This window comes from Triplophysa dalaica, chromosome 14 (genome assembly GCF_015846415.1).
Source record: "Triplophysa dalaica isolate WHDGS20190420 chromosome 14, ASM1584641v1, whole genome shotgun sequence".
Classification (NCBI taxonomy): Eukaryota; Metazoa; Chordata; class Actinopteri; order Cypriniformes; family Nemacheilidae; genus Triplophysa; species Triplophysa dalaica.
Genome location: NC_079555.1, coordinates 7,653,441 through 7,680,062, shown reverse-complemented (window position 1 = coordinate 7,680,062; position 26,622 = coordinate 7,653,441). Strand labels below are relative to the sequence as shown.

Genomic DNA, 26,622 nt, shown 5'->3' with positions numbered 1-26,622 from the left:
GAGTCACACTGTGTAGATATGCTTCTCCAACAGCCCAAAAAGATATTTTGGCCAAAAGAGAGGCCGATCGCAACGGTGCGTTGGTTTATTTGTGTATAATTGCTCGAGTACTATGAGTTTTGGCAATATTCGTTGTTTTGATAAGGGTACAGGATTCTCCATTTATTTCCCTGATGGTATATTTATAATTTAAACAAAATTGACAAAATAGATGGTTTATATGGGTGACTGCCCATTCTATATTGTTGCTTAGCAACTCTTATTCCATCAGTTATTAACAGAAATACTTATTGAACATACTTATTGATAGTATTTTTTATAATGATATTACCGCTGTTTTATTAAAGGTATACTTCACCCAAAATCATCATTTATTGACCTTCCAGTTGTTCCAAATCTGTATAAATTCTCTTTGTTCTGATGAACACGGAGAAAGAAGTTTGGAAGAATGCTTATAACCAAACAGATTTTGCCCCCCATTGACTCCCATAGTAGGAAAAATGACTTTATCATTTATTTTAGACACAAAAGAACACATTTTGAGGAATGTAGGGCGGCAAACAGTTCTTGGGCTCTTTCGACTACCATTGCATTTTTTCCTACGTTGGTTGTCAATGGGGGGCAAAATCTGTTTGGTTATAAGCATTCTTACAAATATCTTTCTCTGTGTTCATCAGAACAAAGAAATGTATACAGGTTTGCAACAACTCGACGTGAGTAAATAATGACAGAATTTACATTTTTGGGTGAATTATCCCTTTAAAGCAATACACCACCTGATACCACTTTGTGCCCAAGAAAACACTTACTCATAGTAAACTTACATTTAATGCACATCCTCTTGTGGTTTATTGCTTGATTGTACAATATAAACAATTTTCTTTTTAAACAGGTTCTTGTGTCTCTAGAGTTACTATAGCCTTGTTCAAAAATGTTATGCAAGCATCATTGTCTGGATTCTTTGTTATTTGACATATAAAGTTGTTTTGCAGAAAAAAGAAAACGGATTAATAGTTGAGTATAAAACATTTGAGTATTTTATGGTTTTATATATTTATTGGGGCATTGGGATGAATGTTTACTTCCTGTAAGATGTCAGTTGTAACATGACGTTGGATCCATCAGTAGTGCAACACACAAAATGCGTATTTCATCTCAATTTGTGTCCTTTGAAGGTTTACTGGATTCTAATTTGTTTGTTGTTGTATTGACTACATCCACTTTAAATGAAGTTAAAGGATTGTGTTTGGAGGTGTTGATTTGGTTACACAAGCGTACAGGTTTTTGGTTCAGTCACTAAATACTAAGACCGATATTGATGTTTTTATTATCAACCTGTTGTGTGTGCGTGTGTGTATGTTTGTGTGTGGAAGGGATAGTAGGGACAAATGAAACAGGTTGCAGAACAGCATACATTTGACCAGAACAATCTGTATTGACTGACCCTGTTGCCTGAAAATGATTATATGTAACGGTTGTTATCAGTTATGAAAAATATGCAGGAACGATTGCCTGTAGAGAGGGGAGGAGTGAAGGTAACAGAGATAAATGAGGTTTAGCATTGCCACTCTGAAAAATAATATTAGGACCTTTAGTGACATTTTGTTGGCAATTATTTTAAAGTGAATGAGAAGGTATTTTATTTAAGTTTAACACAAAGCTAGATTTAGAAGATATTTATCAGGACAACTATTTAAATATTATAAATTAAATATAATTGTAATATTTTGAAATACAGTTTTAAATAGAACCATAACAAGGATATAAGGATAATAGAACATCTGTAGGGAAGATTAAGGTTATTGCAATATTTTAAATATTATATCCTAAAGCTTAACATATTTAATAGCTATTTGTAACCAAGAAACTATTTGTGACAACATGCCCCAATGACAAAACAATGTTGCTATACTGAACTGTCTGTAGGCAAACATTTGTCACAATAGGAACTTGCCACTAAACGGTCTATTATGCATTTTTCAGATCAGAAATAATTATGCAACCGATCAACAATAATTCAAACCATCTAACAAGATACACTCCTTGATCTTTTTCTCTCTCTCAGCTATGCAGTGACCGTTCAGGAGTCCTACGCCCATCCGTTTGACCAGATCTACTACACAAGGTGCACCGACATCCTCAACTGGTTTAAATGCACCAGACACAGGTGAGCACGACCCTGACCTTTGACATGTTTTACTCACAATTTGATGCCATGGCAACCAGCAGCACTCTCCCAGTAGGCTTATAAAAATCAAGGTGTCGGAAGAGATGCTGATGTGCCAGTGTCTTTATTACCGGGTGTTAATGTTACCATCCGTGATTGTAGTGGTCAGAGCTGCGATGGAAATGGCCGCTTGACTGTCATCAGACATTACGTTGGTTTTAATTGCTACATTAAAGACTTTATCGTCAGTGTCCCGGCTAAAAGCTGCTCTCCTAGTGAGTCACAGTGCTGAATCTAGCATTCAGAAGGGAAATGTCCTTCAGCTAACACAGAAACTTTGCCTTAACTCATTTTAATTATGTTTATTCCTCCCTTTCCACCAACTTAACATGCAGCTCTGGGGTTTAGCTTGGATTAAACATAGAGAGCAAAGCTAATGGCATCCAGCTGCATGTCATAATGTCCTTTTGTCCTTGCGGAGTTCACCTGCCAGGTTATTGATGTTCATACTTTCCTTTGTGTCTGTGTTTTCAATCTCAGGACCAGCTACAAGACAGCGTACCGGCGCGGAGTGAGGACCATGTACCGCCGTCGCTCACAATGCTGCCCAGGGTACTTTGAAAGCGGAGACTTGTGTGTCCGTGAGTGCCTTTCTCATTTCGCTCACTTATTTTCTCCTAAATCAGTGCAGTCCAATTTCTCTTTTTTGCAAGTAGCTATGAGCACAATAAAAGCATTCATCCGCTTGAGCAATGTCCTCTTAAGCCTTGAACTCCGCACCTCCCTTCCTCTAGAGACATTCATCAAAATCTCAGCCATCTTTGAGGCATTTTTGCAACTGCATACATCAGGCGTAATTTGCTCCTTTCATTACTGTTCCAGCTCATATTGGGTTTGCCCATATATTCAGTTTTAACACGGTCAGAACGCCATTACAACGCTGTTAATAGCATTCAGTTATCAGTCATTTTTAGACTAAATCTTGAGTGATTCACTGCAGATACATTGTCCTAATTCTTCCCGTCCCAAAGATAATATGCTAATTAAGAAAATAACAACTTTCATTGGCTGTGTCATCTTTTGAACTAGGCTACTCCATTGTTTTTTTGCCAAGATTATAAGATTATAAGGCTTTTGTGCTTTATTCATGCTTTTATTTTAAATTCTTCACCTCTTATATTTTGAAATGTTTTTCTGTTAATTCCTTCCTTAATTACTTAAGGTATACTATGCTAAAGGTCCAATGTAAAAAATTGTGAGGCACCTAGTGAATTGAGTCAATTGAACCTTCGAAAAACCCAGCCCCCCTCCGTTCCTGTTGCTAAGTCCGACAAGCTTTCGGTATCAGCCATGCGCTCCCAGTGTAAATGTGTGCACTCCCTGGGGAAATAGTGAAGAATTTATGGAACAATAACCCAACGATTTCAGACAGAAAGGTCTGCAATATGCATTCGAGGGGTACATTCAGGATTTGAGATGTAACAATTTAACAACAATTATACCTATATTTGCGTCCACAACGATAACATTACGTTTATTCTAAACTCGCACGATGCAGTAGACAACTAACGTTACTGTTACACAAATGGATGTATAGCTAACCTAAGAGCGAGTTACTTCGAGTTTTGGTCGGCTTTGATCCTTCTTTGTGAAAACGAAAGTAAACTTTTAAATAGTAGTTCAGTACAGAAAAGAAAAACACTCTATCGGTGTCTTAATGTTTTTGTAAAATTTTTGTTAAATACAACAAACACCGTAAATTCCAGCTTTTGCATTACGACTTCATCGCTGAAAACGTCTTTTCTTTCAAATGAAACTGCAAATGCTGCTCTCTGAAGGCTGAAGGTGCGCTCATCACATCACAGGGACGTAAAGCATATCTTGCCATCTTGCTCATACAACGTTATATTTAAGTAATATATCGATAAGTATTATATCAGCCTTAAAACACCACCACCCGAACGCTTCCGTCTGTAATTCGTACATTAATGATTCCAACAATATTGTGTCTCGTGTCTGTATTGGTATAGTTGTGACATGAACTCCACTATTCTCCTGAATTTAGAATGATTTTTAAAAGTTATAACTTCGTGATCGTTTACCGTTATAGTGTGAGCGTGCAGTATTTAAAGAGCTATTTTATTCATATAAATCACCAAAGCTCTACTTCGCTAGGTTTTTTGGACTTGTTTGTTTGTCTGACAAAAAGGCGGTGAGTCACGGGGGCATATGATACCTACGTTATAATTGCTCAGATCGCCTGTCAATCAAACTGCTTTGTGGTTTTGAATTGCAACCAACGGCTTACTTCACTGCTCGTCCCTCCTATTCGAAGCACTAGGTGGCTGACACAGAAATAAGATGTTGTCACGTTTTCACTTCTTTGCTGAAGGAGATAATGAAATGCTCTCTTTTCCTACTGCACACTTATTTGCAACATGAAAAAATATATAAATAAAATAATAGGGGGTATGTAATCGTTGGACACTAAAAGGTTTGCAGGACTGTTTTCCTTTCATGTGCATTGGGTTAGATAATTCTCTTATGCCTGGTTTCACAGACAATGCTTAAGGCTAATCCCAGACTAAAATGTAGTGACTGAAAATACCATGCAATGACATATCTTAAAAAATGTAGATGCCATTGTTTTGTCTCAAGATTTCACACCAGTACTGTTTTTTCTAAGGCATTTAAAATAAAAAGCTACTTAAATATCCTAATTTAACTAATGCCTAGTGCTGTCTTAATCTAAGCCTTGTCTGTGAAACCAGGCTTGGGCAGAAAGGGCAGAAAATCAGGCCTTGTCCTCATTTTTTTCATACTAGTCCTATGATTACATGACTAACATCTGACAATGTCTATGTAAAAGAATTATAGTAAGCAACTTTGCTTTTATGGTGCATTCTGGGATTTCTAGAAACCGTGTGTTTCAATGCGCTGGAGCAATTTTGACAATGACACAGTTTTGGAAATGGCTGACTCCCTGGGCATCGCACTTCCTCCTTAAGTAGACCTGATTGAGACACACTATTGTATTCACACCCATCGTGTTCCTTTTGTCCCTTTTCATGCATTCTATGAGAACTTTGAAGTGATGATGTGTTAAAAATATGAACAAAACTAGATGAAACCAAAGAACAAAATCCTAGTTAACATAACATAAGTATATTGAATCACTTTTTTTCATGATTTTTTTCTTTAATTCTACTATGAGTTAATAGTTTACACAGCTTCATGTCATGCTTATCCATATGATTTATTTCTTACTTGGAAAACAAGAGAACATTTTTGAGTAGGGCAAACACTATTCACACCATGGACACTATTCATACCACGTGAACTGGGACTGAGGCTGTCAGTCAATATTTTACCACAACACTCTTCAAACTTTTCTCTTGTTATCCACATTAAAGAAATGTTGGTTACAGTCTAAAAAAAGGCTGGGTTAAAACAACCCAATTTGGGTTATTTTGGTAACCCAACATTGGGTCAAATATGGACAAACCCAGCGTTGGGTTATTTTAACCCAGCCAGTTGGGTTAAATCTTTGACCCAACATGCTGGGTTGTTTTATTTAAATCAACTTTTGCTTAAAAATTACATTGATGGTTTAAAACAAACCCGAAATGTTTAAAAATAATAATAACAAAATCACAGAGAAATACTCGAGGCATCAGTAAGAATCAATAGTTTTATTAAGGATCAAAATGCAAGACAAAAGGAATTCATAAAAACATGCAATATGTTATGCTCAATGAACAATAAAATGGCATATAAAACACTTTGATGAAATGTATGTTTATACATATTTAAAGAAAATTAATTTCAATAAATTACATTAGTTTAGATTTTAACATATACATTTAACAAGGTTATTAAAGTGGCACAAGTAAATATAAATAGTTAGACAACTTAACACTTCAAAACACTATAAAAAGTATTTTACTAAACCCTTGTTAATAGAACCGCATTTATATGTTAAAATATCAGTCTATGCACAAGTTTTCTATAAAAAAAGAAATAAATAAGCGTTATGGATGTGAAAAAGGTAACTTTCCTCTTCATATAAACTCACAAAACATTTTAAATAGTGTTAGTTCTTTCGGTTTCAGCACTGCTTAACCTAAAATATCCACGGAGCAGTCTTACTGAAGAGGATTCTTTTCCTGGGAGTTGTAGACAACAGTGTGGCGTGCACTTTTGGAAGTGGATGTCCAGCAGGAGGGTTTCTTTATCAATTTGTTCATCTATAAAGAGAAAAAGAGACAAGAGAAGAATGTAAGGAAACTGGCCTACCCAGAGCACAATGGATTATAATAAACATATAGAGAAGTACATTAACATTTTACCTAAATAATGTTTACCTTTAAGCCTGTTATGAAAACATCCAAGTTCCAGTTGACATTCTCTTGAATAGAATGATCCATTAATATTAGCTGTTATTCTGCAACCTGTCAGTGGGGGAAAAAAGAAGAGTGGGATCTAGTACAGAAAGCGAAATGCAGTCTTAAAAAATAATATTATAAACGTTAAAACAACCCTTCACTAATCACGTATTTTAGTTCTTAACAACAACATTCTCGTCTAAAAGACTCTTAAATCTAAGTTCCGTCACCGAACATTAGCGGTATTTATAAAAAAAAAATGCTGGATGTTTGCTTTTGACACGACGCTCTCGTGTCGACCTTAAACTAATATCAAGATGCGTAAGTTACTAAACTAAATTCCTCACACAAGTCACACATTTCAGAGGAAATGTTCACCAAAAAGGAAGTTTAAATGATTAAAAAGCTGTAAATTAGAACAACGTGGGCATAACGTTACAGACTAGCTATCCAAAGCTAACGAAGCTAGATTGTAACGTTACTTTCAAACCTAATGCGAACAGCCGAATTTTGCATACTTTTGCATTTTTTTTACAGTAATAGTTTTATACATTAAAAACTCGTAAAACATACCTTTTATTCTCCGAATAACAGCTTTCCGAGATGAAGTGGATCAAAATGCCCGCGAAGGTAAAGTTTGTCTGATGCGTAGAGGAGTGGGAGGGGTTTACTCTCTCAACTGTCACTCAATTGGACCAGACTGGTAACCCAGCGTTTGGGTTACTCAAAAAATGACCCAACACTAAGAAAATAACCCAACAAAATGACCCAACAGGCTCAACCCAGCTGTTGGGTTAAACAAATAACCCAGCATTTTTTAGAGTGTAAGAGGCAAAATTGTTCTGATTTATTAAACAATGACCAAATTGCAGGTAAACTATCCCTTTAAATAAACTTGCCAATGAAAAGACTGAGGGGTATAAATTCAAGAGATCTAATGACTTAAACAAAAACGTAAAACTATGAAAAGCCCAAAATAACTGAATCCCTTACATATTCTCTGTATTGGTTATTGTGTAGGCCTGACTCATTATCCTCTAATGTGCTATAATCACGAGTGAGCGAATTCTATCAGTCCTATCAGACCTTTGCTCGCATGGTTCAGCAGTTGTTTGACAATATGCAAAAACCTCAGCATGAAAGGACCTCGCACAGAACCGTGTCAAGGTGATGATGTAAATGACAGTCTTACCAAGCTCCAGGGAGGGGATAAAAATCAACACACGTAGCATAACGGCAAATGGGATTTGATGCCCTCACAGCTACTCTGTGTTATTAACAAGAGGTGGGACGAGCTTTCTGATGGATGTCTGTTCAGTGTGGTCCTGGGTGGACAGTTTTTCTTTTGGCTTTAGGATTAAGCACTGTAACGGGGGCTGCATTGCCAAAAAGTGCATAAAACCTGATGAAGCCTGCGGTCGTGTTTTCATGCGCGAGGTTAGGATTAAAAGAGAAGCAAATGTATTCCTTCCCAAGTCTATGTCCAATCTTAAAGCATTCTGACGTTAATAAGCATTATGTCATGTAATCCTTCTCCCTGTGCGTTTTAATTGGACCTCTGTGAAAATGTAAGAAATTAACAGCCTACATTAAGTCCTTATATGGGCCACTGTGATATCTAGCTCTGCAGGAATCATAAAACTTCTCCACACTTTAATAATATGAAGAACAGAGGATAAAGCGCAGACAGCGCGGATGACTGAGACGGCGATTGCAAACTTGCGATGCCTTTATATGAAGTCATACTAATTCATAATTGATTTCATCATAATTTCGCTGTATCAAAGAGAATTTCACTCATTATCGTGAAGCGAAACATTGAGACCCAGCTGTTGTACCGCCATTGTCATGTCAAGGACCAAACGGTCTTTGTGTTTGAATAGTCTTTTATTTAAAAGGGTTCCAATACGTTTGGGAAAAGTATGGATTTTTTTATTGTTTCCAGGTCTGGATAAGTATGGAACAAAGGAAATTGAGTATGGAGAAAATGATGAGTTTCCACACTATTGCCCTATCCGTTTTTCTAAAATATAAAATTATGTTTTTCTGATAATAAATGTATTTTTATGAAGTTAGGAGCATTTTTCAAGCAATGGCAAAGATTTGCGGTAGACCAAATCTGCTGGAGGACGGTTTGCTGTGATTGGATGTTATGCAGTAGACAAAAACTGAACCATTGGAGTCAACTCCGATGACTCCAATGGAACAGTTTTTGGAGCCTCTCAATAGTTCACGGAAGATACTAGTATCGCATGGAGCTAAAGGAAAACAGACCGATTACTTTCTCCCGCTTTCCAGAGTTGTAATAACCAATAATGCAAACTACAAAAAAAGACAAAAACATGACCAGACCTTCAATAGCTCATCCTAAACTGCATGGCTTTGACTGCATTTATAGTTTGTGGTTAGCCTATTAAAACAAAAATTTTATTTGCAAATATTTCAATCGTGAATTTTTGTTCTTTAATTCTCTTTCTTTATTATTATAACGATTTTTATTAAAAAAACAAGTCTCTGCAACTTTTGTAATTTGATGTCTATGTCTCTAGCTGCACAAAAAGTCAAAGGAATAGTGCTTACATTTGTCATTCCAAACCCAAATGCTCTTGAAAGATTGATTGTATTTAAATTTGGTAATATTTGTTTAAAAATTATAATTGACTATGTGTTTACTCATCACTGTTAAACATAAAAGACAGCCATGGAGAGCTATTTTTATCTTATTTGCACTCATTTGTTCTGAAATGCACATATGTAGCTCATGAAAATCTTTTTTTGGGAGGAGACAAACTCAGTTTTTGGACCTCGGTATTTCTAAAATCCTGCATACTTTGTCTTTGTTAAATTTCGAAAGTAACCAAGTTAATAGATTTTTGTTCTCTTTTCAAGTTCCTTAATGAATTATTTTTCAACAATCCTTCTGTTGCTTTGGGTTGAAGGTTTACAGTTATATAATTTGACAAATAATTAAAATTGCACTAAATTCCAATTATAATATATTGTGCATTGAACATGTCTTGGTTTGGTGTTCATTAATTTGTATGAGGTATAGCTATAATAGTCCACTGATTATTTGGCAAAATATCATAATAATATACATGTGAACAGTAAGATTTTTAGAACCATCTTTTTCATGTGTTAAATACGATCTGAAAAATCTTCAGGGAAGTCTGTTCGTTTAATTATGTAACTTCGAAATGGATATGTGCAGGAATCCTGATTTAAAAGCTTAGTCATTTACATACAGCAATAACAACCTGTAAGATCCAAGGACATTGGTCTTAGATTTGGCCATTTTATGCCTTATTCTCAAGATTTAAAATATATAATGTGTCAAACGATATGTAATTGATGTGTTTGTTAAACACCTCACAATTCAGTTTAACCAGCCACTGACTGTGCTGGAAAAGCAATGTGGTGAATTGCACCGAGCACAAATTCTTTTGGCTTTGTTTGTGCCATCACCTGATTTGCATTTCATTATTAATTTAGTGAAGGTGCTTAAACAACGCAGGTGTGTCAGCAGAAATACAAATATTTTTTTTTATAACTGTTTGTCGCTTTTGACTGAAAATTTGAGCAATAAGGACCTTAAAATAGAGAGACATTGAGTGCAAACTGGTAGATCAACAGCTTGTTCACCAAATGTTGCCTTTTTTAGTGACTTAAGGTCAATGGTAGAAAGAAGAAGGTTTCAACAATGACTTTAAATAACAAGATTTTTTTCTAGGGTTGAATAAGAGTGACCATGGTCTGTTGAAGATAAAGATGATCTCATGTTTTTGTCCTTTTTGAGTGGGATTGAGGCCAGCTCTATCTGTAGCCTCAAGGCACCGCTAACAGCCATGGGATTAGGTGCAGCTGGGATAGGGATCAGTTTTGACATTGTCTGAGTGGAGGGAGGCAATGACTATAATCAATACAATTCTCATTACCGCACAATAGCTGCAACAATTTCATGTTAACAGTTGTTTCTGCAATGAAACCATGCCATCTGTGGAGAAAATGTAAGCATCATTTTTCCTTCAGTGACCTCAGCCAGTGTGTTTATTGCTTCTCTACTGTTGTCCAGTTTTCGAAGAACCACTTGGCTCTACATAGTTGATGGAAACCAGGCTTTGTTAAACTCTGGCTGAGATCTGATTGGATGAGCCGTGTTTGTCCAGACATGTACACACACGTGACTGCACATCAGTTGATTCTATACAGTGTTATTGTATATTGCTACATTGCTCAGGCAATACCTGTAGCCAAAGGCTATTGAAGATAATATAATTGTTTTTATTTGAGATGCATCAAAATTTGGTTGCCGAAAATTTTTGCTCAAAAATGGCATTATGCGTTTTGAAGCAATCTGAAACGCAACCACTTCTTTACATATTGATGTAAATGATCAGTGGATTGATCTGTCTGTAACTGATGATGTAGTTTTCAGTTGCTCTTGGACTGTAATGTGGCACGTGCTGCACTGAAGCGCATTTTAAACCCACTTGCATGACATGACCCACTGCCACTGTTTTGCCTGTTGTTTTCATTTAAATGATTGTTCACCATATATATACTCCTTGTATTATCGAGTGCTGAATTTGTAACTTGACTAGTAATATGCATGTCATAGTTATAAAATAATTCTATAACTTGATATTATTCAGATAATTGGCAAAAAGGGTAAATAATTTATTCTACTGCAAATATATAAAGAATAATATGTTTAGTATGGTTTAAAATGTTATGTCTAATTTTGGTGTTTTTGTTGTGTTAAGATTTAAATATTATGTTATGTCCAATTTTGGTGTTTTTAGTGGGTTTAAAGTCTATTATTATGATAATACAGTTATGTAAAGCTTTTAAAAAGATTTATTTTCTGTTTCGGTGCAGAATTTTCATTTCGGTGCATCAATAGATTTTATGATTAATTATTGATGATGATTATACATTTTAAATTTGGATTTTTGAGAATTAGGAAATAGCAAAAAAAAAATAGAATTCTTGTTAGATAGATATTGAGTAAAACATTCATTATTAACACTTATAGTTCTAATTATATTTATCCTTCTCTTATGGTATATTTTGATCATACAAAGACTTTTTAGTTTGACCATTTGTTGACCTTTGACCAGCAAATTAAATAAGGTGTATGTTTGAGTACTCCACTAGTATTGTGATTTGTGGATCTGCAGGTAGTTCTTTTCGCTGTCTGTGCTCTTATGAATAATCCTCCTGCTTTCACTGGCGGGATTAAGAGCTTTGTAGAACTAGTTATGTTCACCACAAAACAAAAGAAGGCATTCAAATTATTTTCATTACATGTATGTTGATCTTTGCTTTAATCTTCCATTGGAGCCCCTCTAATTTAATCTCTCGTATGCGCATTATCAGCTGCTTTTTGTTTTATCACACCCTCAGGTGCAATATTAGCCATTTGGTAAAGTCATTTATGGCTTATGCCAGAATTGTTTGATTGCGATTGAACTATGTGTTCAGCCACGTGTGTTTAAACCTGGGTGCGCATCAGCAATCCCAACTGTGTCAGTGAAAGTCCACAAGACTATGTGAGTGTAGCAGCTGGTCGGCCTTCAAAAATTAAAAGATTTTTTAATAATTTGCTGCTTGAAAGCAGCTGTGTTTTTCAAGTGTGGGTTGTGCGTTAAAGTTGAGGCAGATCTTGCACATAATATACTGAGATGAAATGACTTTGCTTTGCAGAAGGAAAACCTACACGGAGCCAAATCAGTTTATACCATCTGGTCAGAAGACTCTCAAATATTTAGTAATGCAGTATTGATGAAGCTATATACATGCTGTGACTTATTGCTGGAGATGCTCTAATAAAGTCCTGTGCACCAGTCTGAAGAAGTTTTGGATTTAATGATGGGTTTAGTGATTATATGAATGTGAAGAGAAAGTGAAGCTGACGTCACATCTATGTTGCAGTGGCGCCGCCATCTTGGTAGGATCATACTCCACCGCTTTTATTGTTTTGATATGTACCATTACTTGTTTTGTTTGATATATGGAGACATCGAAAGTGAAAGAACCAGGGGCTTTTCTGAACAACTCTGCGTAATCTTATTGCAATTTTTAACAAGGCAAGACCGACCTACCATAGTTCTATTTCCTAAAAAACAAAGAAAAACGAAACGCTGCAATGAGCGCACTATTAGTGATCCGCCTAAGATAGCACAACATTCAACACGGCTTGACCTAGCTTCACATTCTCTATTGCTTTTGTCAGCATTTGATTTCCTTTTTTCCAAGTGCATATGTTAGGATATAAAAAAAGAACAACTCCTGGGCTTTTAATTTGATTGATTGACTGATTGTCAAGAAGCATGTTTAAATCTGAATATTCAGTATAATACTGCATAACAATAACAATTAGCCCCATTGTTACATGGTATGATAACGTCACTGTGTAATGAGTTAGATTAGCCTTTTATCAAAATGAAAGCCTTCATTTTTCACCCGAGCCGGCAGACATAGACTTTTTGTGTAGAAGGAGGAAGATTCACTGAATTTTAATTAAAACCCAGGACCTATTTTCTCAAGCATTATAGACACGTACGTCAATTCAGCTCTCGGGAGAAGGCGCTTTTTTTCTTTTCACCTACAATACATTAAATTAATTAATTTAAATTTCCTGAAAAGATGTGACAAATTATCATTTCTTCTCTTCTGTCTGATCAGAAATCGCTGATTGTAACATAAATCAATTATTTCGTCACAAAGTTTTTTAACCTTGCCTCTGCGGCGTTGCATAGCTACATTGATTTCAGGAAGTCAAATTGATGTCTTTGTCAGCACAAAACACTAAGGGTTTTGCTTTTTCGTAAGCTGGAAGAGAACTGGCACGTTTGAATATAGGTTCTCAGGTCCTGTGTAAATCCATACTGCATTATTTGCCAGTGGCAGGTTTAGCATTTTCAGTGTGTGGAGCATTTCTGCAGTAAAGCAACATCCTCTGGGTATTCGGGATTCTCCCGTCCCCCATCTCATTCCTGTGCTTGTGCAGTGACGGGCTGGTCTAAGGCTGAATGAGTGATAATCTATAGCCATGCTGGCCAGGAATGGGGGCAAGTCCCAGTTCATCCTATACCCACTGCTGCCAGCTTTAGTGAGTGCCAGGCTGCCAGCATCAAAACAAGCAGGCGTATTAATTCACTTTTATGAGCATCATTCATTTGTATACACAATATTTGTTTTATCGTTCCGAAAGGCCGCACCGAAGCCAAACAGCAATGTGTTATTGTCTTCATACAACATTTATAAGAAACGTTATGCATTCTGATGTACTGTTTTCTAAATACATAAACTTTTTTTTTTTAAACATCTCCTGCTTCAGAAATTCATTTGCACCCCTTCCCTAAAGTAAAAATGAGTATAAAGAAATAAAAATAAAAAATATTATCATAAGCAAAACATAACGTGTATGCAGCTCTCCTACTTTACCAGCGTAAGCCTCTGTTCCCGTGGTGTTGACATTTAAGATTTGTGTCATACTTTTGGCTCCTGTGAACGTGACAGAATTTGACAAATGGTTTTGCATTGAGTGGGACTTGTGTTGTGTAAAGGCGCACACACAGTGGGTGGAAATACAAAAAAATCGGAAAATACAAAAAATCTCTCTGAATTTATTTATTCAATGAAGCTGAATTTATTAACAAACTTTGATTTTGTGTATATCCAGGTTAAAGGGATATTTTACCCAAAAATGTAAATACTGCGATCATTTACTCATCTTCTTGCCATTTTAAACCCACTTGACTTTCTTTCTCGTGCAAAACTCCACCGTTGTTCGGTTACCAACATTCTTATAAATATCTTCTTTTGTATACTGTAGAAGAAAATAAGTCATACAGGTTTGAAAGGTCAGGAGGCCGAGTAAATAATGACAGAATTTTCATCTCTTGGTGAACTATCCCTTTAAGGTTATGGATGACTTCTGTCACATTCCCAATAGAATCATAATACATGCATTCGGTGCACAAGATAAATGGTTGGTCGTCATGTTGCGTTTATCAGTTTTCTTTCAACAAAATGGATGACCAACCTTATTACTCTGCGCTTTTGATAGAAGCATCCTAAACATATTTCATGGTCAAAGATAAGGCATCTCACACTTTTTTCTATCCTCATGCAAGTACATGCTCTCCTCCGCTCATACTTTGAGAGTCACTGCTCATTCCAATCAAAGTGGATTGTTCCAGAAGCTTTGGGGGCCAACTGTTTCCTTGCTCAGATAAGAGCCTGTCGCTCCGAGTCCTGCTGGCCAGGTGACCTTCACCACCTCAGGCGTTATTCATGCTTTATGCCTATGTATCATCTCTCTAATTCATCTTTTTCACCAATCTACTGTCCTGCTGAAAAAGTCCACGTAGGTCATTATAATACTTGTCCCAATCTAAATATCTGACTGCATGCAAGGGACAAGACAGGAATGCTAATGCAACGGACAATCAATTTGACGCTGTGTTGTTCAATAGGAATGATCAAGAAAACTGCACACTTCGTAAACAGGACGAAGGCTGGCCGGTGCTGCGTTCGAGCATTGTGGCAAAGTGCAGCCTGATCAAATTTGGAGGGATTTACAGCTTGTTGCCTTGCGGCTGTGGCTGCTTGCGTCTGCTCGTTTTGGACAGAGCAACTGGTTCATGTGATAAACTGAGATGTTGACCAAGGACTCAGTCTCTTAGGAAATCGTTTAGTGCGAACATTTTTAAAGGTGCAGCTTTAAGAAAGGCTTTGGTAATAGCTGTGGTAGGGAGGCATAGGTGATGGCTATCTTTGGAAAATGGCCAGTCTGGTCATTATCCGCTATATCAATAGATCAGCAGACATTTGAGGGCGGCTAAATTATGCATTGCGGGAGGTTTGGGCTGCAGAAGTCTGTATGGCAGGGGTCGGCAAGTAATTTTGGCATCGGGCCAAAAAAACAAACACGCCGGTAGATGGCGGGCCAGAACACAGTCCAAGGATAATTCAAGAAATTAATTGAAGAAAAATGCAACTACAATAGACTACTTTTTAAAATGTAGTTATTATATAATTACATATTATCTCTATTTAGCTTTCCTGTTGCTCAGTGGTAAGGGCATGACGCTAATAACGCCAAGGTTGTGGGTTCGATCCTAGGGGAGTGCACATACTTCGGAACAAATATATAGGATAATAGAATGTAAGTCGCTTTGGATAAAAGAGTTTGCCAAATGCTTAAATATAAATGTTAAAAAATATTTAACATAGCATATTTTTACACTCCTCAGGTACTTAACTGCAATTTTTTTGCCTGCTGGGGGTACGCTATTACGTCGTGTGCAGAGTGATGTTAACATCTAATCTAGCTAGATGGTGAGAGAAAATGGCACTTTCAAAGTGTCTAAAGAGGAAAGTTGACAGCGAAAATAGGGCATAGAAAGAGGAATTCATCCTTCATCCTTCCTAGTTTTGTGAATGCATAGTTGTCGCTGTTTGCAAAGATTATAATATTAGACAGCACCACGAGACGAAGCATGGCACCTTTAACAAAAAGGGAAGCTGAATTTGCTTTGCTATTGTTCACGTGTTCATACCCCGTATTTCATGACGGCTATTTTGGAAGTGTGTCAGCGATCGACAGACTATCCTTCAGAACTTTTCAAATTAAAAGCTCTTAATTGTTTTCAAAATAAAACATTGCTGCAAAAACGTTCTCGTACTTTTATTTTGAAGGCAAATTTCAGAACCATATGCGGGCAAAATAATCAAAATAATGCTGCTGGCGCCGGCCAGATATCATTGCTGGCGGGCCAGTCTTGGTCGCCTGTTGCCGACCCCTGCGTATGAAATCCTGATCACAAACAGTTTTCTGATGCAAGATCAGACCTCTCATTTTTATGGAGTGTATCACCAAACATCTTGTAAAGCGTATTAATAGTATACTTTTGTCATATTTAAAGCTCTCTTTTCTTTCTCTTTCTCTCTCTGATAGCTCGATGTTCTGAGGAGTGCGCCCATGGTCGTTGTGTATCTCCGGACACGTGTCAGTGTGAGCCGGGCTGGGGAGGACTGGACTGCTCTAGTGGTGAGTTCACTCTCTCATTAACTTTGAGAGCACAGTTCACTTCATTAAGGGCCTCTCGCTCTCACATAGTTAATGGCTGCACCAGTCCCTAGACGCCACTGCAAAGTTGCTGTGTTTCTCACTTATCCCCTTCCCTCTCATCCAGAGCCTAGCTTTACTGTGTTATGACCATGCCTGCCTACTGCAAAGTAATAACCCGTAAACCTGCAAATCATGGAGGACAGATGTTTAGTGGTCTTGTTGTATAGGCCTTTTGTGGTACCGGAAAAAAACAGAGCTGAAACTTACTCTTGATCTGTAAGTTTGAACATTAACTGGATACTCCACGTTTTTCCAAAATAAACTGTATGTTATGCCCTGGCGAGAAACGCCTTGAAGCATTGAACAGCGCAAGAGCTCTGTCAAATCAATTGGAGCGCCGAGCAGGCCACATGAAACTAAATTACTATGACCTTCTTGGAAAGGTTTAAAGTGGTATAAAAAGTATAAAAGTGCCCCCTTGGTTTGTACAACTTATGTTCACTTTTTAGACTGCAGCTTGCTCGGTACTCTCTACCTTTTCTAAATGGAAATGATTTCTTTATCTAACAGCTTTCACAGAGAAAGCCTTTCCTTGCACAGCGTAAAGACCTAAACTAATCTAAAACGACATTTGCTGTTGACTGTTGTCAATTTTTATTGATATTATTGATTAGCTGTTGTAGGTGTGGTAAATACACAACGTCTCATGGTGATGGATGAAAGACGGACAAATGAATGGATGAATAGATGGATGGATGGGTGGAAAGATGGGTTGATGGAATGTCTTTTTTCGTCTCGGTATTTGATGAAATGGTCTTTATCATAATTAGAATGATAAGCACTGGGTGGAATCAGTCTGCATCTGAAAATCAGACTGGCTGTCATTGGTTGTTTAGGATGAATTGGTTAGGAGGCCTTTAACTCAATGGCTGAAATGTTGGGGGACAAAATAGAAAACCATCAATATTCACTATCTAATCAACTTAATGGTGATAGCTTAAGAATCTGCCGAAAGAGAGGAAAACAGGCTTATGGTTGAGGGAGGATGGGATATTGACTTGTTTAATATTTATGTTGGGAGGAACTTTGAGGAGGAGGAACAACAAACTATACGTCTGTAGTGTCCAAGAACGATAGGAAAGAAGACCTTTTGATCTTTGACAATAAATGGGGAGTTGACAAATACCATGTAAATGTCCCAGCATGTAAAATGAAGAAAAAACTAAGCGATCTTTTATATTGTTACTATTTATGTTAATAATTAAAAATATATTATTCAAAAAAATGTCTTACATTTTGGTTATGTCACAGGACACATGCACTGCATTTTTGTCAACTACCCAAGTAGTATGAGCATGTGACTGAATGTAATTGTAGCATGTTATTGTTAGCAGTTAGCATGTGCGTACGAAGCGTCAAATGATCAAAATACTTTTTTTCTAAAGCAATGATAAGTTACATTGACTTGGACATCTGAAAGATCTGAAATCCCTATGTCACGCTATGTGTGAACAGACAAATTGCTTATCACTGAGAACTTGTCACGTCACGCCCATAAGAACACGCTCCTTTCTGTCCCGGTTAGTCAGTGATGTACAGCCATTGTCAATAAACATGACATCAGACATGCTGATTTTCTGATTCAAGACTCATGTTTTGACCCACTTTGTTATATTTTCCTGTGCGTCTGTACCACTTGGTTTTAGCTCACTAAATGCCACATATTTACCAGTGAATGATGGATGCAGAAGGCTGCGTATGGATCTATGGGCATTTTCATTAACAAAGGAGCCATTTCATGATTACCAACAGTCTGTAAATCACCAGCTTTCTGAGGAACCGGCCCCAGTAGAGGAGGCGCAGCCACGGACGCCGTTAATGACTCGGATTTCCTAGAGCACAATCCACTTGCAGACCTTAACAAGGGTCCTCAGAGGGGGGCAGAGGAGAGGGACCCTCCTCTGATGCTTACACCCCTCCTCACCCACCCATCCTGACGAGTGTCTCTGGCTGAAGATTGCACGTTCGTCTGAGCAGGTGCTGCTCTGTGCTAATCCACCTTATTAAAACAGACCTGGTGATTGAGACAGAGGCATTATTCATAACTTTTTTATTTCCATTCCGGGCGTTAAGCCAGGCTTTTTCATTTATGAGCTTTCATCTGTAGAAATGAGGAATGAGAGCCAATTTTTAAATTAAATCTGACCTCTTTTTTCACTTGTACATAAATGGTGCATCATTTTTTTTGCCATTCATGGTGGTAAATTTCTCTCTCTCTCTCTCTCTCTCTCTCTCTCTCTCTCTCTGTCATGGATGAGCGGTGGGATGCACTGCTGGCCCTGGGGTGGATTCTGTCATCACATTGAGAATACGGCTAGCTAACAGAGACAAATAGGCATAGATCGTTAATCGCAATCAGGGTTTATGGGTCACAGATTGAAATGTTTGCCGCCGGAGTCAATGAGGAGGTTCGAGAGTCAAATAAAGCGGAGTATCACGGGTGTGCTGAATGAATGGAGTGTATAGGATAATGCTAAGCAATGGGGATGATACGGCTATAAAAAGCAGAGCTGCTTTTTGGTGGCTGTGGAGCATTAGAGATGAAGGGATGGGCTTTGCGCTGATGCTCTGGAGCGTTATCAAAGAGGAAGGGCAGCGTTACTGGAGCACCCACCAGGAGCCCGCTATTTGTGTCAGAAATGAAAACTGAAAGGAGGAGCTTATCGCACGGATGAGGGGATAAAAATGAAATGAAGGCATGAGAATGAGGGAGGTGAATATAAAGGGCCTGTCATTTCTTTCCTGCTGAGGTCAATCTGCTATTGCCGTAAGACAATGCAGTCCTCACATCTGTCATGCTGCGGAGAAAAGATATAACCTTGAATCAGCCGGGAAACTTCAGGTGTTAAAAGTCACTTCAAGGTCATCAGAGACATAGAGGCTTTTGTGCTAATCTAAATTACGCTTTTACCGTGAAGCATTAGAGTCACATTGTGCATTACCGGTTACTCTGTCTCAAAATTTAATTCCACTGCTTTGGCAATAGGGTTTCATTCTATTTGATAATCTGTTCAAAGCTTGAGAGTTTTTGGTGGGACCGGAGGACCAAAGAGAATGTTGATTTTGGGGTGTTTCCAGGGAAAATAGGATAGGATACATCTACAGATTCCTCTATTAGATATTGATCAGTCTTGGATAAGGATGGATGCCATGTAATGTATTTTTGTACATTTTATGTATCTGGAGCTGGTGAGCTGCTTTCCGGGAACTCAGAGTTCTTCCGCTTGTCATCAACTAGAGAGAATTTTTGTTCGGAGATTGTGTATATAGCTCAAGAGACTTGAGGTGTTCTCAGTTATATTTCAGTGTCAACAGTCAAGTGTCATCTTGGTTAAGTATCACTATGACATAGCTCTCCTTAAATTAAATACAAGGAAATATAAAGCGAGATGCTTTTTGACAGTCAAGGGAGCATAGCTTTGGAATAAATGTAGATAACATAGTTGAGATCATTTGCATGGATTATTTTGATGAGAAATATTGTAATTCATATAGAATTATCTGACTAAATCTCTGGTATTTTGGCAGATTTGAGCCTAATTTAGAACATTGGGGTTCATTAGATTAAATGACAAAAATGGAAATTCTGTTGATTTACTTACCCTCTTGTCAGAATACAAAAGAAGATATTTTGAAGAATCTTGGTAATTGAACAACTGCGGTACCCATTGTATTGCATTGGTTTTGTGTCTTTGGTGTTATTTTAGAAAACGAGTGCTTTAACATCTGTTTTCTACTCTCACATTTTGTCGTTATGCTGTTTTTAGTTATTATGGCCTAAGAGAACCATTATTTTCCAATCCAAATTTTTTCAGACAATGTTCCTCAAAGCCTCATAGAAGAAAATTAAGTAGCGTGAAGATAAAACTTGTGAATAGACAAATAAAATAATTCCCACGAACAGTTAAAGTATACCACTTATTTCTTCAGCAGTTATAATGAGATTTTCTGTCAAGTTACACAATATATCATGATATAATTCTCTCCCACGGTGTAGACACACAGTTACACTAGCATTGCAGAATTTATTGTAAGATTCGGCGGCAGCTTGACTGCCATGACAACAAAATGCAGTCTCTATTGGCAACAGAAATGGAAGATGATTTCATTTTAGGTGAAAATGCAAGCTTTAGGAGTGAATGATCATGTCTGATGTCTGCACAAACGATAAGCAGCGGCCATTATTTTGTTTGCTTACTCTCCTTATCTTCTTTTACAGATACACTGCTATTTAAATGATTAATGTCAGATGGGGAAATAAGCACCAGGATGTCATCCCTTGAATTGACTGTTTGGATGAGTCAGATCATGAGTTTCGCAGCTCTCCCAACTAATGACTTCTAATAGCAGTTGTCTTGGGAATAGTTTACGAGACAATTTTTTGGCATTAGCGCGAGGTGTGCAAAAACGCTCTTGTATTTGTAAGGAGAAGAAATGAAATGCTCGGGGTCGCCTGGGGCCTCAAGGGTCACCTGCTTGCGACACCTCATTTATCAACAGAGGCCCTCAAACAGATGGTGCCATTCCTGAGCCACATGAGTTAGTTGACATGATACGCTGTCGGAGAGAGAGAGAGAGAGAGAGAAAGAGAGAGATAGGGAGAGACTTGAACATACCTGAACTGAACTTTAAACTGAGCTGAATTAAAGGAGACAGATGGATGGCGCGATTAGATTGAAGAAAAAGGACCAGAGAGAAATTTACATAGAAGGAACAAACATCTTAAAAATGGTCAAAACAGGCAGTGTTCAAGAGAGGGCAAGAAGTGAAAGTTGAAGGCGAGGAAGGACACGCTCTCTCCCGCTCTCCTCTGTCATCTACAAAGCAGTTAAATAAATCATTCTCTTATTCCCGATTCTCTCATCCCTCTCTTCGCTCTTTGCCTCCTTTAATCTCGATGCACGACTGCCTCTGTGCTTTCAAAAGCTCCAAATACTGACTCGCCGCACCGGAAAGTGCTCTCAGCTCACACTCATCAGGGCTTTACTGCTTTTGTTTTATGTATATGTGTGGGGTTGCCTGTTTACGTTTGAAAGAGAGGGAAGGAGTAGACATTTATTTATATATATATATATATATATATATATATATATATACACAGTATATTGCTAGAATATGCTCTGTGTTCTCCCCCTGGTTTGGTGGCATGCAGTAGAGCTCCATGATAGAGATGACCCTTTGGTCCAGGGCCAGTGTGAGCCCACAGCAAGTTGAAAAACTGTCTCTTGTCCAGTCAGGCCAGTGCCAAGTTGTCATTACATATTATGTTTTTTTTTGGATTTGAAAACATTTTCTGTGATGCATTCAATGTTCAGATCAGCAAATGTTACCAGGGTAACATAATGTAATAGCTGTATGCGCATACTGTATATATACTGTATGTGAGGCTTTTTTGTTGTAAATGCAGTAAGTAGAATCCTCAGTTAGGATGAGTTGAAAATGATAGACACACATCACCATATGTTGCCAAAATGTGTTTATGATTTTAGATATAGATTTTAGATTTTAGTATATATTTTATATTAATAGATACATTATAGACACATGTATTTTTATATCATTCCCTTCTACCTTGTACATACATGTCACTACCTGACGTTTAGGGTCTTTAAAGGTCTTAAAAAACCTTTTCAACTTCAAGAAATAGTTTACTGGGAATGTCAATTCTCTCATAGTTTACGCACTCTTATACATTTGGAATAACATATGCCTTCCTTTCTTTAGTTGAACACAGCTCAATAATTTCTTGCCTTATTTCAGGGATTTTAAATATATTTCTTTACTAACCATGCAAAAACATAATTTTCTCAAAAATTCACAAGCACATGCTGAATACAGTGACATGAGACTTTAGCCATTAGTATTTTTATAAACTACTGAAAAATGCACATATATCAAGACATGTCAAAGCTTCTGAAGGCTCTCAAAATACTCTTAGACCCCAGAGGGTTAAAATGCTGCATATTATCTTCTTTTATGGGGCTCAAAATGCAGGAGCTTCAAAAACCACATACACTCTTAAGAATAAAGGTGCTTAATGGTGCAGTAGAAGAACCTTTTTTGTCTAAATGGTTCCATAAAGAAGCTTTAACACCTGAAGAACCTTTCTGTTTCACATAAGGTTCTTATTTAGCGCAACTGAAAAAACAAAGAGATCCAAGTCTTATTTTTGGTATAGTGACAAACCGATAACTTAAAAACTCATTGATTGTCATATGTGTCATGACTTTTTGTGAGGTGTGCATTTCATCACACGCCACAGAAGGTAATAGAACCAACAATATTTTGAAATATAAAAGTAGCCTATTTATTTGTGTTCAACAGAAGAAAGGAAGTCATAACTATGTGGGATGAAATGAGTGTGATTAAATTGATGAGAATTTTCATATTTCCAAGAAAAGGTGGGAGGAATGGCCAAAAATCTATTTCACGGAATGAGTCATTTTATTTCACGGTAACGATATATATTGTTGAACAATCTCCCATTATAATTCTATATCTTATACTTCATTTTTTCAGCTTGATTTAACTCATTTATTTCATTTAACTCATTTAAGTTCATTTAAATGCTCACCATAGTTAAAATTTAAGCAAGTTATGAAAATCAAATTAAGTTCTGATAATCAGATGTATTATTTATTTATATTTATTTTCTGGCTATATCATATTTATACAGTAGGAAGATAGACAACGTGTATAACAATGAAGTATGAATATGCACAAACAAAGAGAGTACAGTATATGACTAGTGTTATCAACTGGTGTTCATGGTGTTTGTACAGTAGGTCTTTATCGCTCTTCACTCTCTATTAGATGAGCAATTTTAGTGTGTTGCGACTCTCAGTCTTTAGGTTATTTTATTCTCGGGCTTGTTTTTTGCACTGCGAGTCTCTGGTGACTCCTCACGAGTCTCCCAGAACTGGAGGTAGAAGCGGTCAAAGCGCTTACGTGGCGAGCATCATCGCACATTTCAACGCAAGTTTCACCTTGGCTCGCCTGAACTTAAACTTTATTAAACTATTAACAACTTTACAAAACAACCTGACTTCTGAAAAACGTGTTGAGAATGAGCGCCGGACTGGAGCGGATCTATGGAAGCAAATAAGAGACATAATGTTTTGAAATTTAACAGCCTATGAATACTTGATTTCGAATTATTTTACTTTGGAAACCATGTATCTGAATTTATTTGTTTCGAATTTACCTCTATGAAATTTAATTAAAAACCTGAATTTAAAGCTGCAGTATGTAACCTTGGTATTTGACCACAAGAGGGCGCATTTCCAACAATAACAAAGGCGAAGCTTGATGACGCTATGAAGCAGGTGATGATGGGAGATGTCGTTTTAAATGCGTTTTCGCCATAGCGATGTATCTAAATTGGATAAACGAATCATGATCACGGATGAGGTAATTTATTTGTTTTTGTATTACCTGTATATCTGATCGTATTATTTTATGTCATCATAATTAATGAACTGCAAGGAACGTGAAATGTTATGCTATATTATCCCGTTACAACTTACAGCTATTTGTTAAATGATTTGTTGGGTTAATGTTGTGCAGTGTTACGTGTTTATGGTTAATGCCGTGTTGTTTAACGTGCTCAAACCAATCGTTCTAAAATAAATAATTGATTTGCTTACCTGTCTATCAATACACTCGCGAGAGCAGAGTCTCTGTCAAGTCCAAGATTGTCGCGCAGCTCTCTCCATCTCGAAAACGCCTGGCCGATATTTATCCTGGTTTTATTCCTCCGTTTGTCACACAGTCTGCGTGTATGCAAATATGGACGCTTCCGTTTTACTGGCACTTCAATACTCGCCAAAGAGTAATCGTGATCCATAACAACCACTTCCGCATTTGACCATGTGATATTCTGGTCTACACCGGAACAAAGTATAAAGCGGACATTGCGTCACTGAGAGGCGACATTTCTTTTCCGGGACGGCCAGTTATTTAAAATCGGAATTTCTCTGAAATAAAAAATCTTTAGAGACTTTTGAAATATTGTAAGTACACAACTGGAGGAAATATATCACACTGTGCAAGTTATTTTCTGAAATTTTATAACAAAATTATTACATACTGGAGCTTTAATGCTCACAAATTCAGATACAAAAAAAAATCAACTTACAGAATTTCAGATAAAATACATTCAGATTGATCAAATTAGATTGCTCTTATTCAGATCTCAAATTTCAAGTAAATACTTTTCAAAGAAAACATATGTCTAATTCGACTGCTCAAATTCAGATTGAAAAATTCAAGTTAAATATTCACATGGTTACATCCGGGCTACCCAGGATAGGAAAAACAGTTGAGCCCAGAGCCCGTCTGCAATTGAACCGAACCATTGAACCGAACCATTGAACCGAACCAATGAACCGAACCGACATCGGTCGAAAAATAATAATAATAATAGTTCCAAAAAATAATTAGCAACAACATACTTTTGTTCTATAGAGTCTGTATAGATTGTACATAAACAGCAAACTTACCGGAGCGCCTCCGTTTTCCTTAGAAGTCATCTTCTTAACAGGTTTAATATCCGTGCCTTGGCCTCTTCTTGGATCATGACAGACAGTCAGGTTGTCGTGCTCTGATAGGCCGCCCGACGTCGGTTCATTGGTTCGGTTCAATGGTTCGGTTCAATGGTTCGGTTCAATTGCAGAAATATTTTTGAAAGGTCACTTGGAACCAACAAGTAAAAACACCCAATAAGAAAACTCCATTAATACTTTTTTAAATGCCTTCAATGGTGACACCTCACAAAATGTTAAGAGTACATTTTGAAAATTCTAGGCAAGCGTACACTGACAAAATGTAAAAGTTTTTGATTTATGTTTAATTGGAACTTAACTTTTATAGTTCTACTTTTGTTTAACTCCCAAGTTTTGATTAGTTTACTATTATAATGTTGTGAAAACTATTAAAAAAGAGTGAAAGTATTGTATAAACAATGTTTTTGTAACAGATCAGCATTACCAATCTTATGCACCGGCCCAACCACGCAAGCAGAAAACATCCTTATTGTTTAGCTCTGTGCTTGCAAAAATGATGACCGATAAAAAGGCCAGAATGTGAATACAAGTCATTTAAAATTCCAAACATAGAGTGACAACTGATGTTGCTCATCTGTAAGCACAAATCATTTATACTGGACTGGAGGAAAAACAAAACTCCATCAGCGGGATACCTCATTATATAGCCTTATGAATGTGTGTACCACATAATCACCACTTTTTCTTAAAAAGCCCAGCAGTGTGCTTGTCACGGTCAAAAGCTGCAACTTTGGGATATTACCGTCAATACAGACTTTTTCTTTGACTTTGAAGAATCAAAGCACGCTGCGAGAGGTGGCGAGGGAGCGTGCCTCACTCTGAGACCTCCCTGTTCTCATTGGATCAACACTGCCCAGGTGTATCTATGTGTGTGTGCTAGCAGACACAAAGTTCAGCCCCTCGAGCTTTGCAGGCGGCTCAGTTATGGCTGCTTCCGCTGCGTGTCTGTTGTTAAAAGCGAGAGACTGGGGCTGCTGTTTGTTGATGCTCTGCGAGTGACCCCAAACTCTCAGAACTCCACACAGGAGGATGAGGGCGGAATGAAAATATAATGGGCACCAAAAACAAAAGAAACGTCTCTCCTTGAAACAAGTTTGCTCCGATCTTTGGACATTGCATCAATGAATTTAGGATGCATCGATTAGAGCATTGCTAGATGATGTGTTTTAATATAAATTGTAAAATAAATCACTGTGGTGGTGTTTGTAAAGGCTACCGATGGAATTGAGAAAGGGCACGTTACCGGTCACCACTGTTCTCATTTATTAACTGACCAGCTCTAATGGGCAAAATGATGTGCTTTCTGTATTACCCACACTTCCGTGTATACATATACATAAAATCTTCTCAAAACTGCCCCACTGG

The 26,622-nt window shown here is 37.3% G+C and overlaps 1 protein-coding gene and 1 long non-coding RNA gene across 4 annotated transcripts in view; one reads left to right on the top strand and one right to left on the bottom strand.

Annotated features, from left to right (window-relative positions):
- Nucleotides 1–26,622, top strand: part of megf11 (multiple EGF-like-domains 11) — a 101,501-nt gene that overhangs the window by 21,608 nt on the left and 53,271 nt on the right. For all 3 annotated transcript variants that reach the window (XM_056766729.1, XM_056766728.1, XM_056766727.1), the window contains exons 4-6: nt 2,066–2,167; nt 2,708–2,808; nt 16,520–16,612. In XM_056766729.1, the coding sequence (XP_056622707.1) occupies nt 2,066–2,167; nt 2,708–2,808; nt 16,520–16,612 (296 nt within the window). The remainder of the gene's footprint in view (nt 1–2,065; nt 2,168–2,707; nt 2,809–16,519; nt 16,613–26,622) is intronic.
- LOC130435864 (uncharacterized) lies at nt 6,140–7,366 on the bottom strand. Its single transcript, XR_008908864.1, has 3 exons — nt 7,126–7,366; nt 6,532–6,618; nt 6,140–6,414 (listed from the first exon to the last, which is right to left on the bottom strand). It is a non-coding gene; the product is annotated as an uncharacterized LOC130435864 (long non-coding RNA).